The sequence below is a fragment of the Parus major genome, chromosome 1A (genome assembly GCF_001522545.3).
Source record: "Parus major isolate Abel chromosome 1A, Parus_major1.1, whole genome shotgun sequence".
Classification (NCBI taxonomy): domain Eukaryota; kingdom Metazoa; phylum Chordata; class Aves; order Passeriformes; family Paridae; genus Parus; species Parus major.
In genome coordinates, this window is record NC_031773.1 from 20,692,609 (window position 1) to 20,719,596 (window position 26,988).

General features: G+C 37.3%; 1 protein-coding gene across 2 annotated transcripts; it reads left to right on the forward strand.

The window, feature by feature from the left end:
- The first annotated feature begins 252 nt into the window (after positions 1–252).
- On the forward strand, positions 253–26,988 carry SLC13A1 (solute carrier family 13 member 1). Of its 2 annotated transcripts, none has more exons than XM_033514686.1 (15): positions 253–548; positions 2,339–2,467; positions 3,239–3,375; positions 6,525–6,712; positions 7,310–7,367; positions 7,448–7,514; positions 8,003–8,166; positions 10,810–10,929; positions 12,087–12,185; positions 12,275–12,376; positions 18,135–18,238; positions 19,109–19,218; positions 19,885–20,046; positions 22,272–22,409; positions 22,510–26,988. In XM_033514686.1, exons 1-15 carry the CDS (start codon positions 450–452, stop codon positions 22,651–22,653), a joined length of 1,821 nt encoding a protein of 606 aa, XP_033370577.1. In that variant the 5' UTR covers positions 253–449; the 3' UTR covers positions 22,654–26,988. The 2 variants fall into 2 exon arrangements, with proteins under 2 accessions (XP_033370577.1, XP_033370578.1); XM_033514687.1 differs by having other exon boundaries at positions 257–548; positions 8,006–8,166.

Below are 26,988 nucleotides of genomic sequence, written 5' to 3' on the forward strand. Positions count from 1 at the left end.
TTTTTATTCTGTTTAATAAAATTATCTTGCTTATAATTTCACACAAATGCCCTAACTGGCTTTGAAGTTATATTCTATGTCTGCTGTATGTTCTGACTTCCTATGGAAGTCAACAGTGACTGGGAGAGCACATGAAGTTTTTATTTTTCTAGGTGTCCAAAACCTGTTGTAATTACATAAACTTGTTACAAGGAAGGGCAGGGAGAGAAAGTCCTGAGAGGGCTGACATCTAGCCTTGGTTTAAGGAGAACACTTATCTTATCAACCTACTGTTAATAAACTCACTAAAACAATAAAGACCCAGATTTAATTTTAACTCGCTTTACTGGCCTGCTTTAGCAATGGCTAAAGGTGATAGCTTGGAAAAATATTAATCAGAGTCAGCTATTTAAAGTCAGACATGTTTTTTGGCAGTTTCTTCAGGAAAGTTCATCTAACAGCCATCAACCATGAAGATTCTTAGATACCTCCTGGTTTACCGAAGGTTCCTGCTCATTGTCCTCACCCCACTGCTTTTACTTCCACTTCCACTTATCATCAAAACCAAAGTAAGTGACCTGCTTGGAGAGATAATCATTTTGCACCTGCATGTAAAGACTGAGATTTCCAGACCTTTTCAGATTAACATAATCACAGATAGTTTGAGTTGGAAGGGACCTTAAATGAATAATAATGTTTGCATTGTGATTATTTTTTTTGTCAACAAAATGTATTATCACAGAAACATAGAGAAGACAGCTTCAATGTAAAATTCTGTACTGGATGCATGAAGCTCTGAATCACATATTTGCTTTTTAACAACATCTGGGCTACATTGAAAATATTGTTCTCATTATTATTTTCTGGACTCTTTTAAACAGCTCTGTATGATTGACAATGGAGATGAATTTTCAGGAAAAGAGCTGCAATTACTTCTTGTTTAATGAAGGATTTTAAGCTCATCACATTTTGTGCTGTCTGATAGGAAATTACTGAAATCAGTGATCTGACTAATTCCCTCTGGTTCCTAAATAGAGCAATATCTATGACAGGACACCATAGTTTTATTTTACTTGAAGTAAATTCTGGCACTCACTAACTCTTGTGACAACTCCAAGCTGATGAAACAGCTATCTAACAATGTCATTAGTGACTCTTTTGGTACAGCTCTGATGAATGAGCTGGAATTCTGAGATGTGTTATCATGTGTGCATTATACACACCATGTATGACAATACATGAAAATTTGGTTCAGAAGTCCTTGCACCACAGTTTGATGGTGGTTACAGAGCAATGTGCTTCACACTCTCACAGCACTGTTGCAGTATTTCAGTTACCTTTCTGAGAGGAAACTCATGGGAAATTCTTAATGTCTCACTTCAGTAAAATGAACATTTGCTAGGTGAATGAATATTTTCAAATTGTTTCATACATAACAAAAATGTCTTCCCCAAAATAAATGATAGCCACATCTCACTGACTTAGGTTTAATATTGCTGTTTTCCAGTCTAAGGTTCCAAGAGCCACATCATTAAGCTGTTCCTTTCCCAGTACAAACAATCTCTGCTGATGTTGAGTAATTTCATACTCTAAACAATGGCACTAAGGGTTCCAAACCATTACTTAAAAGCAGAAATATAAATTAAAAACTACACAAAAGATATTTCCAATACTCTGGAAGAAACTAAGTTTACTTCACGTTAATATATTTGTCTGGTGCTGCATTTTAAGGCAACGTTGGAAATTATTCTCCTGGGAGAAAAAGAAAAAAAGGAAAAAAAAAAATTCCTGATTTTAAGGAGTTGAAACAAAAGATACTCACTAAAATTACAAGCCTTAAAAACAAAAGCTGTGTTTCTTATCAGGCTTGCATCATACCTTTTTTGTTAGATAATATCCTTGCCTAATTGCTACTGATGACAAAACTTCAGGAGAGAAAAAATTTGACAAGTTATTGTCTGTGAGTACTACTGCAGTCTTAAAGGTTTGCTGACAGAGGCAGAATGCCTTTGATTTATTGGAATTCGTGGCCTGAGAATGCTCCAGAATGACCTAGATGATTAATTGTCCTTGAAGGAATAGGCAGCTGACTTTTTCCCACCTTTCCTGAGTGATAGCATTTAAATAATTTTACTATCTCTTAGAAAATAATCTCTACACTTCTTTTACTGAGTGTGTTTCATATCTCAGCAGGATTGTTATTAGCACACAATAACTAACCTAAATTCAGGTGCTTTGACTCATACTTTTTCCAGGTGTGAGGAATCTCTCTAATGATGGAGCTGTACTTTTTGAATTGTGATGTTCTTTCTCCTGGATGATCAACTCATGTTTTTTATTGGTGTCTTTTGTACTCTAGGAAGCAGAATGTGCATACACATTGTTTGTAATTGCCATCTTTTGGCTCACAGAAGCTTTGCCACTGGCTGTTTCAGCTTTGCTTCCTGCCTTTATGTTCCCGTTGTTTGGTATAATGGGATCCAAGCAGGTAATCTTTATTTTTCTCTCTTTTATACTGTGCATTTCAGGAATCAAAACTCCAAAGAATGAAACACATAATGTTGAAACATGTCAGGCAAATCCATGGATTTCTGAGTGTCAATCACAATAGTTCTGCCTCAAGACTTGCTTGCATGCTTTGTCTTCAAGACTTGTTCATGTTTCTTTAATCATTTCTTTAATAACTTCTTTAATTATTTCTTCTAGACAGTGGATCATTGTTTAGATGCCAGTTGATGGGAAAATGCCAGATAGTTATGAAATATCCTTAACAGAGGCAAAATGTCACAATAATGACCCCATGTGCAAACTGCTGAGTATTCATCTTCATGCCAAAGGGATGAAATCACAGATAATCATAATTTAAGTCTATGCTTAAAGTTTTTATTTTACCTGTTGGATAGATAAAAAAGTAACAAAAATATTTAATTGCTGATTTAATATGTATGGGAGATGTGACTGATGATTTTGGGTTGTTCTATTCTAAGCTTTATTTTTTATTTTGTTTTAACCATATTCACTTTAGTGCATTTATTCTTGAATCACATGGTTAAATTAATTGAACAGTTTCAATGAACTTAATTTTAACAGTTTCATTTTAAGAAAAAAAAAGTCTCTTTATTTATTTCATAATATAATCTTACTGAATTTTTTCATTAAAATGGTATTGTCAAATGCTAAAAGAAATTCACCATTTAATTTTTTTAAAAATGTATTTGTTTTCCTTCTTGATTTTTTTGGGTTTTTAATTTTGGTTTAGGTAGCATCTGCTTATTTTAAAGACTTTCATCTGCTGCTGATTGGAGTAATTTGTTTGGCAACATCAATAGAAAAATGGAATCTTCACAAAAGAGTGGCTTTAAAAATGGTGATGCTGGTGGGTGTCAACCCTGCATGGTATGTGCTAAACAATGTCTTGAAGGACAATAATACTTGTGGAAAGCTATGTGTTCCAGAAATAATTGCCTACTGCTTTTTCTACAGCAGAAATCCAGCCTTTTATTTCTACTTGAACAAAGTAGATATTTAACTTTATATGTATGGTTTATAGGTGACATTTTAATATTTTGTTGAAATTCTAATTGAAAGTTCCTTGCAGTACTTCTGTTCATAATAATGATCCTTTTGAACAAAAAGTATGATTAGTTTGTGAATAATATAGGGGTCCTGTTTCTTGATGGTCATTGGAACATTCCCACCCAATGCCTACAACATAAAATCTCTTCTGTGCCAAATTTTTTTATTCTAATAGTGTTCTCATAATTCTGGACATTCCCAAAAATACAAAACTAGTTGAAATACACAGTGAGGGGGAAACAAAATCATAAAGCTAAGCGGGTGGTGGGGAAGGAAAAACACATTAACATAATGTCTTTACTTAAGCTGTTTTCCTTTGTCTACATATGAAAAAATATCAAAGGATGGGCACTTTTTCAACTGGATGGGGTACTAAGGGAAAAGAAATCACAATCTCTGCTTACTCGCTCTCAACATATATCTTAGGAAGTGAAAGAATTGTTCTTTGCTTGCTTTACAAACTTGCAGAAAATGTTTAGCTGACAGTCATCTGCCAGTGTACCAGTAAGGCTGCACATAAGATCTACAGAGCACAGAATAAATCATGCTCATGACTCCTTGCCAGGAAGCAGAAAGGAAGCAAATGTTCAGAATATCAGAAACCCCAGGTCTAAAAAATAAGGTGCCTCTTAAGTGATTTAATTAATGACACTTCATGAGAATGCTGAATTATTTCTATTCCTCAGTAATTTGACTGACCTTATTTTAAATATCACAGGTATTTTGATTTAGTTTTGCCTCTTTTGATAGCTGGTAGCTTTCTCTTTGGGAAAAATCCTGTGTTCAGCTCTAGGCCCCTCACTACTGGAAGGAGGTGCTGGTGCAAGTCCAGAGAACAATGAAGCTCTTGAAGGGTGTGAGGCATGAGTTTTATGAGGAGGAGCTGAGGGAGTGGGGTTCTTTAGTCTGTAGAAAAAGCATCTCAGGGGTGACCATATGACTCCCTGAAAGGAAGCTGTAGCCAAGGGAATGTCAGCCTCTTCTCCCAGGTGAGAAGTGAAAGGACAAGAGGAAATGGCTTCAAGCTGTGCCAGAGGAGGATTAAATTGAATAAAAGGAAAAATTTCTTCAGTGAATGGTTGGTCTGGCATTGAAACTGGATGCCAAGGGAAGTGATTGAGTCATGATCCATGTGGTATTTGAGGATGTGTAGATGTGGCACTTAAGAACATAGTTTAGTGGTGGACTTGGCAGTGTTATGTTTATGGTTGGACTTGATGGTCTTAAGGGTTTTTTCACAGCCCAGATTATCCTGTGATCATGGCTTTCTGTTATTTGAGCTATGCAGTAAAGTCTGCAGAGTGGCAGAGAAAGGTGAATACATCTATGCAACCTGGAAGGGCTAGAAAGGATAATAAAATACTGATTGTGCACTGCAAAGCAAAGAGTGACTTTATAGTTGGATATAATGAAATAATTATCCAAGATTCCATACATGATAATTTTTTACCAATACCACAGAGAAAATAATGCAGGAAAACTAGGGCTGAACAGGATAGGATATATTTTATTATTTTGTAATCACTTTTAGAGTTTCTCAGTAGAGCTCACCACATTGTACCAAATGGTCAACTGACCATCCATTATACCCGACCATCAGTCCATCTAACACTGGAAATTCATGATGAATACTTTTGAAATACATTAGTGAATGCCTTAATAAATCCTCTTGCAAGTTCTACTAAAATGGCATTTTTCTAGTGTGAAAATTCATCTTCAGTGTGCATATTCTGACCCATATTTTCTGCAGAAGAAACACAATTCTTCCTCAACTCCTGTCTGAGGACCTAATGGAAAACTGCCATTAATGGGTTTTACACTACTGATGACAATTTGTGTTGAGTAAGGTCTGTGACTTACTGGTCTATAGATCACTTCATCACTATACAATTAAAAGTGCATAGAGAAAGACAAGGTTCCCCTACAGAGAAAAAAATCCAGTTTGAAATGTTTTTGCTTTTAGCTGAAATTAAAGGCTATGAGGGATATTTTGATGGGGTTTTTTACATCATCAAATAATGTTTATATGATTTTTATATAATTTCTATATTGGCTTCATGTACTAAGTAAAACTGACATTTTTTCTGAAGCTTCTGATCAAGGCTGGGCGAAGAACTTTACAAATTGTGCAGATGTCTTCTGAGAGAAAGGTGCAACACCACCATCCCTCCACTGAGTTCTCTTGCTGTGATGATGTGTGGCAGGTGTTTAATGTCAGTAACAGCGCCTGGGAACAGGGAGTCAAGAGGGCTGTTCACATTTCCCACCCCAAGAAATGTGTTAAAAACAACATTGTGACCTGTATTCATAATTTACAATCCAGCTTCACCAGGAATGACCTGGAACGTTTGATTTTTCAGTCATTGATGCAATTCAGTGTATTGCATTATTACTTGTAAACTTAGAAAAATCTGAGCCAAAACCAGATTAAAGAATTGTAATGACCTTCGCTTTCCCATTTAATATTAAAGATGACATTTATTGAAGCCCAAACAATGCCCACACTTGTCTTGCTGCTCTGAATAAGAACTAAGTTTTGTACCACTTCTGCATTTTTAATATTTCTTCCTATAACAACTGAATTGGTATGTCTAGAATCTAAGTGATAATTCCAGGGTTTTGACTTAGACTGTACAATACAAGATTAATAACTTCAGCAGTGTAGCCATTTTGACTCTCATTTGAATTTGACACATGCATGGTGCTCTTTCTTCAAAAGTTGTTCAAATATAGTAGAATTCTGTAGATAAATATTATTGCTTCTGCTTCACTTTATAACATATTTGAACCTTAAAATATGATAATTTCAGTATCTTAGATTGAGACAATTTTAATTCAAAAATGTTCTCAAAATCACAAGCTTTAAATTTTCAGTGTTTCAGCCTTTCTGTTGACAAAGTTATTTATATGAAATAGACTCATGATAGGAGATGTAACTAGCAGTCATAGACTCTTCTCTCCTATTCCAGGCTTATGCTGGGTTTCATGGTTAGCTGTGCTTTCTTGTCAATGTGGCTGAGCAACACCTCTGCTGCTGCCATGGTGATGCCAATCGTAGAAGCTGTAGCCCAGCAGATCATCAGAGCTGAAGCAGAAGCTGATGAGCTGGAGATGTCCTGCTCTAATGGCTCCACCAACCCAGCACTGGAGCTGGACGGTAGGCACACGCTGCAGTTCTGTCTTTGCCACCCTCACTCAGCAGTAATTGACACAGCAAGCACAATTAAATGGCCAGAGAAGTACTTGTATCATCAAGTGCTTCACTGTGAGACTTCTCTTGGATTAGTTGTGTGAGCTCTCTCATGGTCACAAAGATTAGTTAAAACTGGACAGGTGCAGAAGGTGGCAGCTGGATGAGAGGAGGGGACAAGGGAAGGGGCTGGCTTATCAGCCTCATAATCTGGCTGGAAAGAAATATGACTCCAGGTTATAGATACCCTAAGGCTTAAATGTTAGCACAAAAAAGGAGCTCTTTAAGCTATAGGGTAATGTTGGAAGAACAACTGAATCTAGACTGATTACCTACACAGTGGGATTGTAAATTAGAAATATTTCTCCTCTTTAGAAGATTCAGATTCTGAGGAACAGGAGTCATGAAGGACTAGGGTACATATCAACTGTTTCTGAAATTGGTAATTGGCAAATGTATTGATGGGATGATGTGAAGTGAGTGCATGGGATGAGACATGCTGATGGAGTCTTTTCAGTTTTACTCCCTTAAATGCTCTTCTGTCTTTGCATCACTGTCTTACAGAAAATATAGGAGAATATGAAAACCCAGATTGGAAAGAGAAAGAAAAACAAGTTAACGGGTAATTGTTATTAATTCTGTCCTAAGAATTCATCTAAATAGAATATCTGTTTTTTACAATACATGCCTTTGTTTTTCCAGATATAACAACAATGTGGGCAGTACTGCATGCACAGTTGAAAAGGAAAATGAAAAAGGAAATGAACAGGTACTTAAAGTGTCCTTTTATCATGCAGTGAAACTTAGTTTTAACCTAAATCTGAATTCTATGGCACACCTAAAATGGCACAGGTTGCAATGAAGTGAATAAGAATTACACCTGTAGTCACACACATGTACACACTTTGCTTGTATAGCTATTTCATTACTGATTTTGTCCTTCCATTTTACACAAGTTTAAGGAACCTCACCTGAGTACAAACTATATACGAGGTGTGTGTATATGCATCAATCTACACAGAGGCAGTTCTGTAAAGACTGAGGCAGATCAGGAGAGAAAGGACTTCAGGATATGACTCTGTCTCCTTTTCCTTTACATGAATAATTGCATTACCAGTGTAACTGTGAACCAAACCACACTGCAGATAAATATATTGACAGTAAACTTTCTGGCTCTTCTGAGATACCCTCAAGTTATATTTTTGTGCTTGATGATGAGCCCTTCTTATACATTAATTGGTGTATATACTTTCTAAGCAGAACCTACCACCTACTGAAGCAGAGAGAAAAAGCAGAAAGGACAAATACAGTGGGATTTTCAAAGTGATGTGCTTATGTGTGGCTTATTCTGCTACCATTGGAGGACTGACAACAATCACAGGAACATCGACTAATCTGATTTTTACTGAGCACTTCAATTCGTAAGAGACTGTATTATATTACTTGTTTTCTTCTTAGTTCAGAATTTTAACTTTCTTTCTTGAGCTCTCACATGGCTCCCCTAAGACACATTAGAAACCTTGCCCTTTGATTTGATATTATTTGATTCTATTGCTTTTCTTAATTGTCTGTTAAGGAGATAAAAAGAAATTGCATATATGTATTTATCTTAGACGGAGAAAGTCCATAAGTGATCTGCCAACACATGGAACAAGATGACCATTGTTTGGTTAAGTAGTACTTTACTGTTTGGGTAGCTCCTTTCTGAGGAGGAAAGCAGTACTTAGCATGAATAGAACAGGCACTATCTAAAGATATGTTATTCATTTATAAGTGCAACAGAAAATAAGTTCAGTATGCTTAGCAAACAGCATCAGGAAACTTTCAGAAGGCTAAGCACTGTTGAAATGAGAAATATAGGTCAATTAATCAACAAAAAAGCAAATAATTTCAAAGCAGACTGAAATTTTGCATTCAATGGAACAATGTTTTAAGGTTTTCTAAAGTGTATTTTAATATTCATTTTCTTATTTAAGTAGAACTTCTTTGAAAAGAAAATTGGGATGTTTCATTCCAAACCCCTTGAAATCCAATACTTGCTGCTGATAATTTTTTTTTTTATTTCTGCAAATTACCATTTGAATAGTAATAGTCCTACTCCAATCTTGAAAATAAACCAAAATCCTTTTTTGCCTTCCATCCACTGTTTTGTACTGCACATGACAAAATAGTTGAAGATCAGTTATTAATAGCATTTGTAGTGTTTGCCTGCAGAAAGTTTACCGCTATTGACACTAAATCACTGTAGAAGGAGAATTATTAAAATCAAGCACACTTTTTCATTTTCCAGAGGAAATAGGTCTAGGAAAGAAATCAGTGTGTCCTGTCCATCCTTGCTTCAGTCATGACCTGTAGCAGGTAATCCCACATTAGCAGATAATCCAACTAGAACAGTGTAATAGATTATTTTATTAAAAAAAACATTTAAACTGATCATCCATTCTAACTGAGGAATATTTGCTATGGAGATAAAGAATACCTAACTTCAATATTCAGATTACGAGAAATGCTTACACAAATATTCATCCCTGTACAAACTTATTGTAGAACCTTTGTACAATATTGTATTGTTCTACAATATGTATTGTAGAACCTTATTGTACAATAAACTAACATTTTGTAATGGAACTGATTCTTTAGAATAAAGTTTTCAAGAGCTCATTTTGTTGCTCAGTAAAAAATTATTGCACATATTTCAGGAAAGATCATGAACACTTTAGCAAGTGATGCAATGTTAGATCATTCCTACACTGATGTCAAAACTTTCTTATCTTGGAATTTTTAATTTCAAAAATTGATGTGGCTAACCATGTAATAAAAGGTACACAGCCATGTAATCAACAAATGATGTAACAGCACAATGCTTTCTATGTTCTGTATTGTCATATTGGGAGTTTCATTGTCCCATCATTATGTGCAGTCGCAGCTTGGAGCGTCACTCCAAAAAAAGGGCAGGGTTTTAAGTTTGGTCCCTGCTAGCACTTTATTTGCAATATATATAAGCATCATAGTAAATATAGATCAAACCTAAAATTTGCACAATACTGGAGAAAGCATTTATAATAAGCATTAAAGCTTTAAGCACTCTATGGAATCATCACAATTATTTTCCTTCTAGCAAGATCTGTAATACAAAAGACTGGCTAATAATTAGAAATAGCTATTAAGATGTCCTCTGTCTGGATATTTTTCTTTCCCTTCCATCTGATTTTTGCATCAAGAAGGAGAGGTGCTCATGCAGACCTGAATTTTCTCACTTCTACCATTACAAGCTCTCTCAGTAGAGCTAGAGGAACTCAAAGAAAGAGTAACTTCTGTTCACAAAGTAAATTGGAAAACAAGCTGTTTTTACTCTGCCTTTTTGCCTATCTGGCATCAATCAAATTCAACAGTAAAGGAATTTCTTTCAGAGGCCCAAAGCCTTTCTCCTTTTCTTAAATGCACATGGAAGGGAGATCTCTGCTTGAGTGACCCACATTTACAAACAGTAGCTTGAGACAGCCTCAAAGAGACAAGGTGGGTGGAGAGATCATCCACCTGGCCAATGAACATTTATGGAAATTAGTAGTAATAATTTTGATTTTTATCAGTTTTTAATCACTTATGGAAATCTAAACAATACAAGTTTCAGTGTTGCTTCTACTGTTATCTTCTACATTCATTGGAGCTTTTTCATTTGAGTATATTTTCTTGTGTGAAATTCTCGTCAAAAAAAATCCTTTCTTTCAAGTTCTGTTTCTTTATAGTCCTAACATCCCTTAGACTGTGCAGGGCCCTCCCTTGCTCACTGAACTCACTTTAGACACACCTCAGTCAGTGTCAGTTGATGATCCATTGCTCAAATAACTGGTTCAGCTGGTTCCTGTAGTGGTCATGATGACCAGGAACAGGATGGGAGGGTGAGGCAGGATGATACCACAGGCCACCTCATGCTGAAGTCTGCTGCTGCCAGCCAGAAATACTTTCCCTCCCCAGTGCTTTCTGGCAATTCTCACAAGTCTTCATTCCTTTGCAAAGGTGATCTAAACTTTTTTTTGTTTTTGTTTTTTTTTTCTTTCATCCAGACGTTACCCAGGTTGCCAGTGCATCAATTTTGGATCCTGGTTTATCCTTTCCATCCCCATTGCAGTTATTATCTTGCTGCTATCCTGGGTCTGGCTCCAGTGGCTTTTTCTTGGGTTTGAGTAAGTGAATGGTATAATCAATAAAACTAAAGGTTATTGATATAAAAGATAATTTGTACCATGAGTAAATGTTGCATCTTAGTTTAATAGGCTCAGTAGGAAGAAGATGCAGCAACAGTGATTTTGCAGCCTTGATTAGTATGGCTCAGTCTCTGGATGGGACAAGAATTTCCTAAAACAAGGATCCTGGACTATTCAGCCCAGTGTGAAAAGTCCACAACACAAATGAGTGTACTCACTTCTTTATAATATACACACATTATTATTAACCAGTGCATGTGTGTAAGACAGAGGAATACTGAAATTATATACAATTTTTTTGACTGGAAGGGTCATAGGAATAGATGGAGTGAGGCATTTGTGTGAATACTTGAACAATGTCTGTTATAAACTGGATTACTGTATTTGTAAATGTGAGGTAGGAAACTTCTGCTTTTCCTAAATTTATATGGTATGGTAGGGTCTCTGTTTCTCCACAGAGCTTGGGCTTTTATGATTTTGGAGAGAACAATACTTCTTTCGGGATGATTCTTTTTTTCCATGGGTTTGCTAACATCTGGAGAGATTGGGACACCAGCTTTCCAAACTTACATGGCTACTTATGGTGCAAGATGAAAAGTGAGATTAGTTTTAAGCAGACAGAATCATCCCATGCTTACTATTCTATATGTGAACATTTATAGTTTAATTTTTCTTTTTTTTTTTTTAATAATGTTCTTTATAACATTGTGTAAGAGTCTTATCCAAGAATAAAAACCTGGCTTGTAGCAAATATTCTGTTGACCAATACTTTGATAAAAACTTTTTCAATTCAAAGCAAACAAAAGCAAAGCCATAGATTTAAAGAGACTCTCATTAAATAGAGTTATATATATGATTCTTTCAATCAGTTCACATGATTCAAATTTCATCCTTCCTGGCCAAATGAGCTGGTCAATAACAGGACACATTTTGTTGCTGCCTCTGTCAGTCTCCCACTGGACATTGTCAATTAATTCCAGTATGCTCAGTTTGATGTGTGATAACTAAATGGGAGATGCTGCATTGTAAAATGAAGATTTTTCATTTATCAAGTACTATTGGTAACTGGAAAGGTTGGATACTTTTTCTGTGTACACTATTAACTCATCATTCAATATTGCTGCTTTATATTCCAGTTTTAAAAACATGTTTAGGTGTGGCAAGAAGAAAACAGCTAGAGAAGAGGCCTCATCAAAGGTGATTCAGGAGGAGTACAAGAAACTTGGACCAATTAGGTATTTCAAACTATAAATCTGCAAACAAGAGCAGGTAAATCCAAGTATTAATTCAGAAAAATTTATAATTCATTCTACTTCTGCTATAGCTACCCAGAAACTGTTACACTTGTCCTGTTCATTCTAATGACCCTCCTGTGGTTCACCAGAGATCCTGGCTTCATCCCAGGATGGTCTTCACTTTTCCCAAAGTAAGTGATCTCTTTTGATAAGCCAAGAACTGTACTGTGCCTTAACTACATATCTTCTTTTCTTAACAATTTTCAAAAATTAAAGTACTTTCAATATTTCAGAAATTTGCTGGGCCGAACTTGTTTCCAACCTTTGTAGTGTATACAGAAGATAAACTCCAAAGCAACGTCACACATGTATGTGAGCAGTACCTGAAGTGTGTTAAACCTGTTATAGGATAAAGTGTCACTTAAGAGGGATTATTACTAGATTTTAGGCTGAATATGGTGAGGGAAAATGCATAACAAGTGATGCCACAGTACCCCACTTCCTCATCAAATGTTAAATGTAAAGAATAAATCTGGTTAGAATTTTTTGATCTACTGCCCTTAGTGACAGCACACTTATATGTGTACAGAGCAGCATCCCCCTGCTTTGACAGCTGAAATTAATCATATAAGTTACTGTCCATCCATGCATAACTTCCTTAAAGTCATAGTTCAACTAAACACCAAAAGGTCAAGAACTATTGTGGTTTTTTTTTTTCCTTCTGCTGCAAATTCTCCAGGATCACCTGGATTTCTTTTCCTAAGTAATCAGTTAGTCTTAGAGGAACTTGTATTACTGTGATGTCTTCTTTTCTCTTGCTGTAATTGCTGTCATTTCAGTTCTGTTTTTCTGTGATAAAGTTTTGAGTTTTGCTCTGGAGTGGTGGGAAGTAGTTGCATTATTGGGACAAGTAAGACTTAATGCTTTCTAGGTCCTTATGGATTTAACACTCATTACTGGCTATCCCAAAGGCCAGTAATAGGCCTAGACTAGGAGGGTAATTTTTCATTTTGTTTTTCTGTGTGTTTGTGATAAATTACATGTGAACACACATACATCATGCCTTCTCTCTTTAAATAAATTTCCACCACTTAGACACCTTCCCAGTGCTCTTCCAGAAAGTCTGGGAGGGGGTGTCACAAGGAATAATTGTAGCACTTCAAAGATTTAAATTGTAACACAAAATTATTTTGTTTAAAAAAAATACCATTAAAAAGTGTATTAAAACCGAAGATTGTTTTAATACTATTTACTTTAAATAATCAGAAAAAATTAAAAAAGAACACTTGTTTTTCCCTTACAACAACAGCAGAGCTGATGATCATGGCCAGATATGAAACAATATACTCTTGAAAGGGTTTTGGAGTGGTGACCTAATTAAGCAATCATCTAGCTAAGCAATCAGGCTGGGTTGGCTTCTCTTCCTGCTTCCTATGAACACCCAGGGCTCACCCAGCATTGTTTAAAGAGCTACATATTAAACTGAAAGAAACACACAGAAAACAACCTTTCAAATATGGGACTTATGGTTCAAATTTTTCCATCCAGAGAGCCACATGTTTCTATCTGAAAATGGTTATCTTTGTCTGAGGATTTTGTTCATTAATAGGAAATAACACCCTCAGAAATGAGCAGGGTTACAGGTTCAGCACAGGGATGTTACTTTGTGGATGCTCTCTAATGCTGTCCTTGGAAAGAACTGCAAGCATGTGTCATATCACATTAGGCCGAATTATATTGTGAGCCAACCCGAAGAGAAATAAATTTCCTTTCATACTTTAGGAGGAAAGAAAGTGTCTCTTACTATTCACACCCTATTTGTAGATAGTTTTAATTTATTAATCAATTATATTAACAGGTATAAAACCAAGAAGTTAGGTTAACACTTTCTGAGCAACAAAAAATTCTCAGTGAAGATACATGAATGGAGCATAGGGTCAGCACAGGTACAGCTGTGGGCAAGGCATATACATAGAAATAAATCCAAACTAAACAAGAGGCAAGAAAGAAATGGGAAAACCCTTCAGATCTCAGGAACAGTATTTCTCTTGCTGTGATGTCCAAAAGGCTTGTAGCAGTGCACTGAACTGTGGATTACATCTCTTACATACTTGTTCCCTAAGACACCTGCATAAAAAAATTGCTCAGTGTTTTGGATTTAAGTACAGAGATAGGGATGTGCACAACTTCTTAAATTTTATGGTACAAGAAACAACTCTAAGGAAATATTCTTCACCCTTACAGAAATCTGATAGAACTTGCTTACCAAAGCAAGTTTTATCCTACAATCTCAATAAGGCCTAAGGGAAGTTCTGCCACCTGAAAAGAGCTCTTACCCTACAAAAAAGCCACAATGTCACTCCTAGACTAGTGAGTGGGTCCTATGAGGTGGGAATTGTGCCACCCTCAGGGTCTTAAGCCAGAGAGGGCTGTCTGATCTTTTATTCTAACATGCTGAAGATCAAAAGTGTTATATTGTTCCATGTGCTAAACCCACTTGGAATTTATTCTATCAAAATCTGAATTTCCAGAAAGAAACCAGACTTGATGTTAGGGTGGCAAAGTCCAGGTTCTTCAGATTTTGAAATTTGCTAACTTTCTTGATAGTCATGTCTGTTGTCAAACCAAAAAATGACAAACTAACATATTGCTTTCTGTCTGAATATAGCTTCCAGCTATCTATTTTTATCTTTCTCTGTTGGATCAAAAACTCTTCTGTGCTTTAAAAGTATATGTATCTTATGATTTTTTTCACCTTATAAGCTTTACTTGATGAACTAAACAAAATGCTTAAATCTTTGCTTCAAACAAAATTTCCCATCACTGTCACCACCCATGCTCATATGCTCAGACCCTTGTGTGCATCCTCACATTACTGAATACCCCTTTAATACGCAAACACCGATATTTTTGAAATCCCAGCAGAAGTACCGCTATTTAATTATATTACTTTCATACTTTTTAAGAGCTACATTTTATACTGTCAGCAAATTTTTAATCCAATTTCTACTGTAGCAGTATTGAGTAGAGCCCATCATTTCCAGCTTTATTAGATGCCTTTCAAAAATACATTACCTCTACTAATTAATTTTTCTTAAGAAAAAATTAGATATTTTTTAAAGACTAAACCTTCCTTTGCTGTCCTGCCCTGCACCTGTAATGTCCTTCTGTGAGAGATGACAGGATATTTTAATAAGTATTGTATAACATTATAGAGAGAAGCACAGGGTAAAAATGCATGTTTCCTTCCCATCTGTTGACACCACTGGATCAAACATCATTTCTGCTACAGCAGTTTCCTTCTATGTCCTGGTCTGATTCCAGGCTTTAGGATATTGGCTTCAATTAGAGGAGTTCCAGGTTGGCCTTTGGCCTTTGGGTTTATGAGCCTCATAAGAAACAGAAAGTTCAGCACTGAGCTGCAGATGATTACAGCTGATGTGGGCAAGCTGGGCTTCCCTCACTCTTCCTCAGATTATTGCCTGAATATACTGTATTTTTTCTTCATGATTTATTGCTTTCTTTACTTCTAATACAAGACCACTATGTATTTTTCTCCATAGCCATGTTCTCTACAATGGTCTCAGCTGGAGTCATTGTGAGGTCTCATGAATCAACAGGTTTTTTGCTTCCTTATAGCACAATCAGATTTGCACTCTTACAAGCAGCTAGATGTTGTATATGCTATGTATGCATATGTATTACAACTTGGATAAATAGGCTTTTAAAAATATTTGTCTCAAAATTTGATAATGATTGAAAAGCTTCTGTATGGAATGGAATCATGTGTGTGTCCTCATAACAGTTTGACTGATGGCAGGATGTTGTGTGTGTCCCAAGCAGGTTTTGTGAGAATGATGTTTTGCATCAGGAATACAAAGTTTGTGAGCAAAAAGCTGCACTCCCTGGTTCAGCTGGAGTAATTGCAAAGTCCTGCATCTGGAGAAGGACAATCCCTGCAGGAAGGGGCTGCAGGGTCACCTTGACAATGTTTAAAACTATGTGAGAGGGAGCAAAGAGTCAGGCTTTTTTTAGTGGGGCTCAGTGACAGGATGAGAGACAAGAGGCACAAAATCAAACTTACAGGATCCCTCCTGAGCATCAGGAAATGTTTTTTACCTGTGATGGTGACCCAGAGAGGTTTTGGATTTTCCATCCTTGAAGATATTAAAAAACTGTCTGAACACAGTCCTGGGCTGCTGGCTCTGACTCTGCCTGAGCAAAGGGGGTCAGACCAGAAAACCTCCAGAGGCCCCTTTCAAACTCAACCATCCCATGAAAATGGAGCTGCCTAGAGGAAAGTGTCAGTATGGATTGTTTCTGTACATAGATCTCACTTTCCTTCAAAACTTCTAGCAAGTTTTAAAAGAATTTAGGCTAGGATCCAAGGGGAAGATATTTTGGGTCTCTAGACCTGGTACATCTGGTCCTAAAGATGATATACAGGCAGAACCTTAATATACCATAAAAATACAGTAACATTTTTTCAAAATTTTTTTTCTATGCAGGCAGACACTAGGAAGCAGGAGACAGAAAATATCAAAAAATATCAAAACTTCAACTTCTATGGCATCTTCATTTTGTGACAGTGTTAGCTAAAATTATGCTGGTTTTGGTGTAAGTCAGCTATGTGTATTAAGGGTTTGGTTTTTTTTTAATTTCACCTAAGAAAGCAAAGGGATACATCAGATTAGATATTTGTAGTATATAACTGAGAGAAACATTTTTCCCTTTGGTGAAAAGCTCTGGTTCAGTACAAAACATTAAGCTGCTGGGAAGATCTGATGGGAAGTTATTATTGGACTTACTGTAGCTGAATATTTAGAAAGCATATGGTCTGGGGCTGAAAGAACAAATATATTGGTGTATTGGTTCAGAAAATCTTACAGGAGAACTTGCAGAAAATAGAAAAAAAATACCAAGGTTAAGAAAGTGTTTGCTTAGCTTTCTTCAGTAAAATTTCTATTAATTTTAATCACTACCTTGACTGAAATGAGACAGACTGGGATATGTCACCAGTGTAACAGGCTTGGACGTGTTATGGCCTTACAGCTCAGCTTTGCACCTTGCCTGATCTTGGGGCTACTTTTTACAAGTTAGAAGGATATTGAAGCAGTTTAAGAACCAGCAGTGCAAACAGTTCTTAGGCACTGGAAATGACCAAAACCAAACATGACCCTTGTGACTGTGACCCCAGTAATAACAGCCATAGGAGGATGATAATAAAGCTCAGCGACAAAAGCATTGCCCTTTGTGGGTATGCACTGTGCTCTTTAAGGCCTCTTAAACTGAATCCATTGCAGAACATATTAAAATTATTATTATTAAATATAAAATTATCAAATTTATCATTAAAATGTTATTTAAGCATCAGCTGCTCCTGAATATCCCTCTCCCTCACCCTATTTCTGTGTGGCAAAATAACACATGCTTACCCAAGATGTTTATTTATGAATTTAAAAGGCCTGCAGCAAATTTTCTATAGATATGAGGAGCTGACCTTGACTGTCTGCGGGGTTCCCTCCCAGCCACTTTCTCACTGCCTCTCCTCAACAGGACAGGGGAGAAAATAAGGTCAAAAAGCTTGTGGGTCAGGATAAAGACAGGGATAACTGATTGCTTATCAGTTACCATTATGGGCAGACTTGATATGGGAAAAATTAATTTAACCGCAAATTAAAAATAGAGTTGGATGGTGAGAGAAAAAAGACAAAAATTTAAACACTTTTCCCCCATCCTCTTTTTTCCAGGCTCAGCCTGACTCCTTCATTCCTTACTCCTCTACCTCTTTCCACCATAGCCAGTGTTGCAAGGGATGAGGAAAAAGGGTTATGGTCAGACCACAGCAGACTGTGCACTTTTCTGCTCTCCTATCCTCTTCCTCTCTACTTCCCTCCTTCTTCTGACTATATATATTTATGTGTTTTTTTCTTGTTAACTTCTCCTCAGGTATAAAAGCTATATTACGGATTCAACAGCTGCCTTAGCAATAGGCCTCCTGTTCTTTATTATTCCAGCAAAAACTTTGCCTAGGACATCGAATGGAGAAAACAGTTGAGTATATTTTGATGTTAATTTTACTACAATAAGGTATCTAAGATGCTACTGTAAATGTAACTTGCTGCACTGTTTAGAGGAACGTTGTTAAATACTAATGCTGAAGTCTTTATAGAGGATATAAAGCACTGGGGTATAAAGCATCCCTGGCCTGGAAGTCAGTGCCAACAATTATACAATGTGAGCAGCAGGAGCTAGTGCTGTGCAGGAAACTGCTGCCTGCAGCCCATGGACACCAATGGAAACCATCTTCCCACTGACTGCAATGGGCTTTGGAATGGGACTGCATGGGGCAGGGATAGGCTTATGTTTTGAAAATGTTACTGCTTGATTAGGGTACCCTATAAAACTCAAAACTGTACATTAATTCATTATGTAATTTTTCCTCTCCAGAATTTTTGTTTTAAGTACATTGCTGGCTTGTCCTCTTTGTGTTCAGGTGTGCTGCTGAAAGCAATGGGATCTAGGGGTTCACAGAGAATACAAGGCCAGAACCTAACGGAGTCTAAGTGAAACTACATTTTCTCAGCAATCTGTCTGAATAACACAGTTTTACTGATTCAACTCACTGATATCCCACAGCTGTCTTCCACACAGGGAAGGAGGGGAAAGGGACCAGTGCTCCACTGGTGGAAACCATCACAGCTCTAACATCTACAAGGTGTGACAGTTTTCCCCAGTTAAAGATCTGTCCCTGGAAGCACAGGTTGTTTCTGTCAGACTTTGTTCATGTTACAATGATGAAGGTTTTGTGTTTGAATTATTTCCAAGTACTTCCTCAGGAAGATTATTTCAAGAGCTTGTCAATATGCTTTTAAATGTTGGTTGGGGGGGGCTATATTTTTTTTTAATTTTATTTTTTCTAGCTGTTTTTGATTACACTCCCCTGATTACTTGGAAGGAATTTCAGTCATGCATGCCCTGGGAAATAGCTATTCTTGTTGGTGGCGGGTTTGCACTGGCAGACGGCTGCGAGGTAATACAATTTATAGAAGATACTGAATAAATAACGCGCATCAGGAGCAACTCAGACATACAGTGAATTCACAGTTATTCTCTTATTTTAGCAAGTTATTCTATTGCAGTATTGAACAGGATAAATGTGACAAATGTTCAAGATGTTCAGAAAGCAGGTTTAGAGAAAAATAAGTTTCCTATGTCTTCCAAGACTATGCACAATGATGACTACTGTTTCTTACTATAAATCTGATGGGCGCAGGAGTTGTGAAGACACTGTTTCCAAAGCCTTAATGTCACTGAGATAATTCCCATGTGGACCCTCATGAATACTCCAGTAAAACAAGCGGCTTTGGATCTAGACTCTGGATATGAATACACATCTGATATACACATATTACCATTTTGTGATTAAGGTTCCTCTAACCACCTCAGTGATGCAAATATAAATAAATGGAATATAGTTTGCATGGGCTCCTATATGGTACCATCGAATTAGAAAAATGGTCTTAAAAACATGTGGCAGAAATATGGAAAATATTTCGGATTTTTCTCTTTTACCTAAATACTTCACAATTAGAAGATGAGTAAAGTCCTGTTATATACCATTTTTTATATACCATTTTTTACATTTTCCTTTCAGTGACTTGCTAAACATAATCATGTTCTCACATTCCTTACACAGGTTTCAAAACTTTCTGAGTGGGTAGCAAGTAAATTGACCCCTCTAGGATCATTACCCTTGTGGCTGGTAATCCTGATATCCTGCCTTATTGTCACTTCAGTAACAGAAGTAGCCAGCAACCCAGCTACTATTACGATCTTTTTGCCCATACTTTCTCCTTTGGTGAGTATAACAAGCTTATTTTTAATCCACATCTCCTCTATCACCCATGTAATAATGGAGCTGCTCAGTGAAGAGTTTTATAAAGTCTCAATAGAATACCTCATGCACATTTTTTGCTGTCCTATATTATGCACTGGATATTTGGTTGCTTTAGGTCTTTCTAACAAGAGATGCTGAAAAATTAGCAAAATTAGATAAAAGTTCATTTCATGATTTAAACCCAGATGGCAATCAAGCCACAGCCAGCTGCTTGCTCACTCCCACACCAGTGGAGTCCTGAACAGAACTAGAAAGGGAAAAGCTACAAAACTCATAGGTTCAGATGAAGACAACTTAACAGGGAAAGCAAAAGCCCCACATGTAAGCAAAGCAAAACAAGTAATTAATTCACTGCTTCCCTGGGCAGGCTGCTGTTCAGCCATCTCCAGGAGAGCAGGGCCCTATCAAACATGGCAGTTACTTGAGGAAAGAAATGCCACCACTCCAAACTCACCCTGCTACATGTACTGAGCATGATGTCATATACTGCTGAATATCCCTTGGTCAGCTGGGGTCAGCTGTCCTGACTGTGTTTCCTACCAATTCCACCCCAGCCTCCTCATCAAGGTGGCAGTGAGAAAAGTTCTGCTCACACTTTGCTCTGTGTAAGTACTGCCCAGCCAGAAGGAAAACATCCCTATATTGTCAACACTGTGTTCAGCACAATTCCAAAGCATACAAGCTACTGTGAAGAAAATTACCTCAGAAAACTCCAGTTCAGTTCAACATGTGAAAATTGATGCTGTCGTTACTATTTGTGAATGTTTGAAGCTCTTAAAAGGACACTTCTCTTAGGGCTTCTTCAGGACTGCATCTTAAGCAAAAATGGTTAACACTGCATGTTGTCACAAAGAGAAGAGAGGGCTAAGAGATGTACTTTGTATGTAATTCACTTTTCTTCTGTCTCTAGATCAATTCTGTTCTTTCTTCTCACTCTCTTTATCAAAACATCCAATTCTTTCTTCTTCAAAACTTCCTGATTGTCTTCCAGTCTGTAGCTTTTCCTCTTGGCCAGCCTTGACACATACTAATGCCTTTTCTCTTTCTTTCAAATAAATGGTACTCCTCTTTTCACAGAATTACAGAATCATTTAGGCTGGAAAAGATTTTTGAGAGCATCGTGTCCAACCTTTGACTTACAGTCACTTTGCCAAATAACCATGACACTAACTGCTCTGTCCAATTGTTTTTTGGAAGCTTCCACAGATGATGACTCCACCACTTCCATGTGGAGTCCATTCCAATGTTTAACCCTTTCACTAAAGAAATTCTTCCTGATGTCCAACCTGAACCTCCCTTGGTGCAGCTTGAAGCCATTTCCCCTTGTCCTATTGTTAGCCTGGGAGAAGAGACCAACTCCCACCACCTCCTTTTCAGGGAGTTGTAGAGAGTGATAAGGTCTCCCCTGAGATGCCTTTTCCCCAGGCTGACCACCCCCAGCTCCTTCAGCTGCTCTTCATAAAGACTTGTGCTCCTGACCCTTCCCCAGTTCCATTGCCCTTCTCTGGACACACTCCAGCACCTCAATGTCCTTCTTGTAGCGAAGGGCCCAGAGCTGGACAAAGCACTCGAGGTGTGGCCACAGCAGTGCCCAGTACAGGGGACAATCCCTGCCCTGGCCCTGCTGGCCACACCATTGCTGATACAGGCCAGGATGGCACTGGCCTTCTTGGCCACCTGGGCACACCCTGGCTCAAGTTCAGCTGCTGTCAGGTCAGGTCCTCTTCCACCAGGCATCTTTGCCGCCTGTCTGCCCCCAGCCTCTGGCACTGCCTGCTGTTGTTGTGACCCTAGGGCAGGACCTAGCATTTGGTCCTGTTGAACCTTATCCATCCAGCCTGTCCAGATCCCTCTACAGAGCCTTCCTACCCTCCAGCAGATCAACACTCCCACCCAACAGAGTGTCATTCACAACTTTACTGAGGGTACATGTGATCCCTTTATCTGGATCGTCAAGAATGTATTATATACAAATTCAGCTTTATCATCTTTCTTGCAGTGCTTTTGCTTTTCATGCCTGTGTACTGTTCTTAAAAAAATTATTTTCCCAAAAAGGTGATTTCTCATTGTTTAAACTGGCAGTTCCATTCACATTTCATTTGTGTTAATATAGAAAGTTTGTATTTCTGTATTTAATTTGACAAATACATCCTTTGACAGCTGTATTTTCTTTAATTTCTTGGTAGGCTGAAGCCATTCATGTGAATCCACTTTTCATTTTGATACCTGCTACCTTGTGTACTTCCTTTGCATTCCTGCTTCCTGTAGCAAACCCAGCCAATGCCATTGTGTTTTCATATGGTCATTTAACTATTATGGACATGGTGAGTTTTAAGCAAAAGTCCTAAAGGGGATTTTTGGCATTTAAAAAATTTTCTTCAGTGACTTGATGCACATTTCTGCTTTCTTTTTCCTCTTCTTTAGGTGAAAGCTGGCTTGGGCATTAACATCATCGGAGTTGCTGTAGTTATGCTTGCAATTATGACGTGGATAGTGCCTATATTTGATCTCTATACTTACCCAAGCTGGGCACCCAACATTCCAACTACAAATGGCACTGGGCTGTAAAAAAAAAACCAACAAAAAACAGTTTCTTTTTTTTCTCACATGTGGTGAGTCACTTAAAATGCTTTCAGTCACCACAATGATAAGGATCTACATTACTATAAATGCTGTATCTCACAGTCCCAGAGACTGATGATCCAGTCTGAGAGTCTAATCAGGAAGAGTGCTAGACTTTCTAAAGATCATAGTTAGATCAGGTTTCTAATCTAGTTCAGCTAGTCTGAATTTTTATATCTTCATGTTATGAAGGTAAAAATAAATGTGCATAGCCATTATCACTGGCAATTCCCCCCCATTCTCAGGGTAGCAAAATAACAAAATTTAGATTTTATTACTTCAAATACAAATCCTTGTTATTACTTATTTGGGGGTTGTCAGAGAGCATGCTGGTTTTCTATATTCAAGCTCTGTTTGGAACTGTGTTGATCAAAAACAAAAGATCAGGGAGGGGACTGTCTTGAACCCATAGTTTACAGACCAGTAAAAAATGGAGAAGAGCGGCATGGCCACTTACACAGCACTTTATCTATTAAGCACCTTGTAACCTGGAAGGAGAATGCATTCTTAAGCATATGTTTAGCCTACATCCTCCCAGGACCTCACTAAAATATGTTGTTGCTCTTGTTAAAAAAAATTAAAAAATATCTATTTTTCTGGATAGACATATGTTGATAGATCTGAGCTGATCTGTACAAATGGAGACTAAATTATCATCATACCTCTCTGCCAAAAGTAAATATATCCCCTTCAGGAATGAAACCATAAGTCAGAGATGAAGATTTAACAGTCAGTCAAGTACATCTTCACCAGAAGGCTCATGATATCTGCAGGATAGGTGGCAGTTTAAGGTTACTAGACTGTGTTAATATTGTAATGTTCTAAACACAAAACAGTGCAATGTGGTCAGAATGTAAGCTGGAGTTCAAAGATATCTTCAAATGATGTTCTATTTGGTTGTTACACGTTTTTCACCGTAAAGACTATAGTCTTACCTGTTGTGAAGATCCATGAAAATTTGCACAAAGCATGTAATTAGTAGTCTGAATGAAATCTGGATGTATTTAGATTGGATCATGCCTTAGGATGCCTGTATGACAGTAGTAAACATCAATCTGTCTTTTAAAGATAGTGCCCATTTTTCCTAACAACAACAACAACAAATGCTTTTGGTTTTTGATTAATGGTTTACATTTATTTTTGGTAGTGTGTATTTAGAGATGTCAGTCATGACCTCTGTAATGCCAGAATGCAGTGTATAACATTGTTGCATATGTAGTTAGTTTCCTGTAGCTATGAGTTGCAGGTTCAGCTGCAGTGAATTATTAAAGAAGCACTTTAAGTTCTGTGTAAGTATTGAAGTAAGTACTGGTGCATGTCACCACACTTTTAGCAGTTGATTGAGGCTGCTATCACAATTTTTTATAGAGTGGCAAAACAGGACTATGACCGTCACTGGGCAGTCAAGAGCTGCCACTATACAAATAGTGTTTATTGATCTCCTGCAGTAATGGTTATAATAACAGATATACAACACTTGGCCAATGAAGTGAGGTACCAGAGGGAAATGCTGATACCAGTAACTAATCCAAGATACAAACCCTGGATTATATTATATGGTATTTTCCCAGAAGCATGTGCAGTGCAGGAGCTCGTGGCTTGTTCGGGCCTTTGGTTCTGCAGGCAAAGAGTGCTCTTACTTTCTTTAAGTTATCACCTTCCAATTTAGTCAGTAATTTCCCGATTATTCAAGAGCAGTGGAAAGAGTGAATAACAGCATTTCAAGTGGAAGGGATCTCAGAAGCATCCAGTCTTGCTCGAAACAAGGTTATTACTCTGCTCAGATCAGGTTGCTCAGGGATTTGTCTAGACATCTTGAAACTCTCCAACATGAAACCCAACATGCACAATTTCCCTGACTGATGTTCTCCAGTGCTTTACTGTCCTTGTGGCGAAATATTTTATCTTTAAACAAATAAGCAAACATTAGTTTCAGGATAATAAACTCATTATTCTCCCTTTTATTTGGGATAGATTATTTTCTCTTTGAAAAACTGGTTTTTTTTTACTTTTTCATGAACCACAAAAAAGGGGAGACAGTTCTCTTTGTGGCCTTATGTTCACCACTCCCACTGGATGTGATATTTTTACAGGTCTGCTCTGAAAAGGCTTACAATCATGTGGCAACTGTTGTTTAGCCAAAGGAAATCTCTTAACTGCTTCTGAGCTGCCCCTGACTTTTATTAATTTTCCCAGTACAGAATTGGCTGTTATAACCTTAGCCTTGAATATGATGATGAGGTCTACAGGGGTCCATGAAAGCACTTCTCCATTAAATCAGGTTTTGACACCAGTATTCTCTCTTCAAGTTGCATATCTTCATGGAAGAAAATAACCATTTTGCACCAGTTATGAGAACTCTTGTCCACCATCACAAGTGATACAGTTTTGTGTCAGTTGATTTTCAGCAGTTCATTTACGTTATTTTCTGAATTATTCATAGAATCAGTATGACAACAAAGGCCTGACATGTCTGAACCCTCATGCCATTCTGTCACAGAATTTCCCTAAACTCTTTTTTCAGGGCATAAATTATGGTTAAGTATCTTATTAAAGAAGAAAAAAGAGTAGAATTGTTTAATGAAGGATGTGTTTTCAAAAACTACTGTGACTAAAATTGGTGTATGCAGTGGATAATACACAAAGAGACAAGGGAGTGATTTGTAAAGTTGCTCATCTCTTGGACCTCATGTTTTTATAATTTGTTGAAATGAAATGCAGATTTATATATAAACTGACTTTCAGCAATCAGCGTCTTACTTGTGTCATGATGTACTAAGTTAGTGACAAAAGTAAATGATTAAGCATGATGTTTTTGGAGACTGTATCCTGCAAGTAAGCCAGTTATGAACAATCAAGTTGGTAGTACTAGGAAAATAGGGTCTCAGCAGGATTTTTGACTTGTTTTCCAGTAGTTTAAGGATGGGTCAGATGCAACGTTTGAGATTATTTGTTATTATTACTAACTTATTTTTAAAGCTTTTAGGAATGTTTTAAGTACAAATTAACAACCCTGCAGTGCAGGGATGAATATTGATATTATACTCCCCACCTGAGAGCACTGAAATGGAGGAAAAAGAATTTCAGAGTGTGGAGATCTGGGTACCCAAGGAGTGGATTTAGCTTGGACTGCAGGCACAGATCACTGTACTGAGCACCAGCAGAAACACACTCTTCATATGTTTCTATTATATTCCTTGCTTTGACCAGATTTTTTTTAGGACAAATGGTGGAAATGCACCTACAATTATTTTAAGAGTTGATTAATATATAATGGCATTAACTATTTGTAAATTGCTCTGTTCATAATTTCCATATAAAAGTTTTTTTTTTCTTTGAATCAGATGAGTCTAATTAGTTTACTGTAATAGTATATAAGTAATATTTGTGACTTACTATTTATTTGTGATCTCATTCCTGATGAATTAAAAGGAGTTTTAGTTATGTACTTCACTGAGGTACGTGCCAGGTCTTCTCCTTTTCTATGGCTATGCTGTATTTAGTGTATTTTCACTTTATTTGGAAGAAGTGCCTTTAGATTACGAGAAACCTCAAACCATGGAAAATTCTTCTTGACTTTTGTATTTTACAATGAGGCAATCAGATCAATCTTGAAGCATGAATCCCTTTTGTACTTTTAAAATGAAATGACTGTGTTTGTTTCCTGCCAGGGTCTAGCTTGTTTAAAACCAACCAGGCTATAGCTCAAGGGCTCACTGAAGAGCAGTGCAGCACAGCAACTCAGAAGAGTGTAGCAAAAAAGATCCCAGCTCTTACAACTCTTTGATTAGGTGAAGACACCAAACCACCTCACATGTGAATAACAGTGACAAGTGCACTCTTGCATGTTATGTGCAGCTGCTGGCAGGACTGGAAGGCTTCTAGTGACCCCTTAGATGTCCAGAGGTCTAGTCCTGCCCCTCTCCTGCCCTGCCCTTGGCAGCCCACAGTAGGTTGCCACTTTCTCTGATGGTGACACCCGACTGCCCCAGAGCACCTGAGCGTGGTCAGGCCTGCACATAGATCAGTTTGCAGCTATTAGTCAGAAATGATAACTTCAGTTATCAGCATAGTTCTTTGTCTCTGCAAACTTCATTTGATGGTTTATGGTTTTAACAATCACTTGAACTGAATTCTTATCAGTGTTATTCCCTAACACTTTTGCCTTTTGTGCTTAGAAGCCTATGTATGTTTTTTTACCTGCACAATGTTCAGTTTCTGTACAACTTTCATTTAAAATACAAATCTGCTATGTTTAAAATAAATATTTTGTGACTTCTG

Bases quoted from the DNA above. Each gene is read 5' to 3' on its own strand.
- SLC13A1 (XM_033514686.1), top strand. From the start codon at position 450: ATGAAGATTCTTAGATACCTCCTGGTTTACCGAAGGTTCCTGCTCATT. The intron at 19,219-19,884 runs GTAATACAATTT...TTCCTTACACAG, and splicing joins CACTGGCAGACGGCTGCGAG to GTTTCAAAACTTTCTGAGTG. The intron at 20,047-22,271 runs GTGAGTATAACA...ATTTCTTGGTAG, and splicing joins TGCCCATACTTTCTCCTTTG to GCTGAAGCCATTCATGTGAA.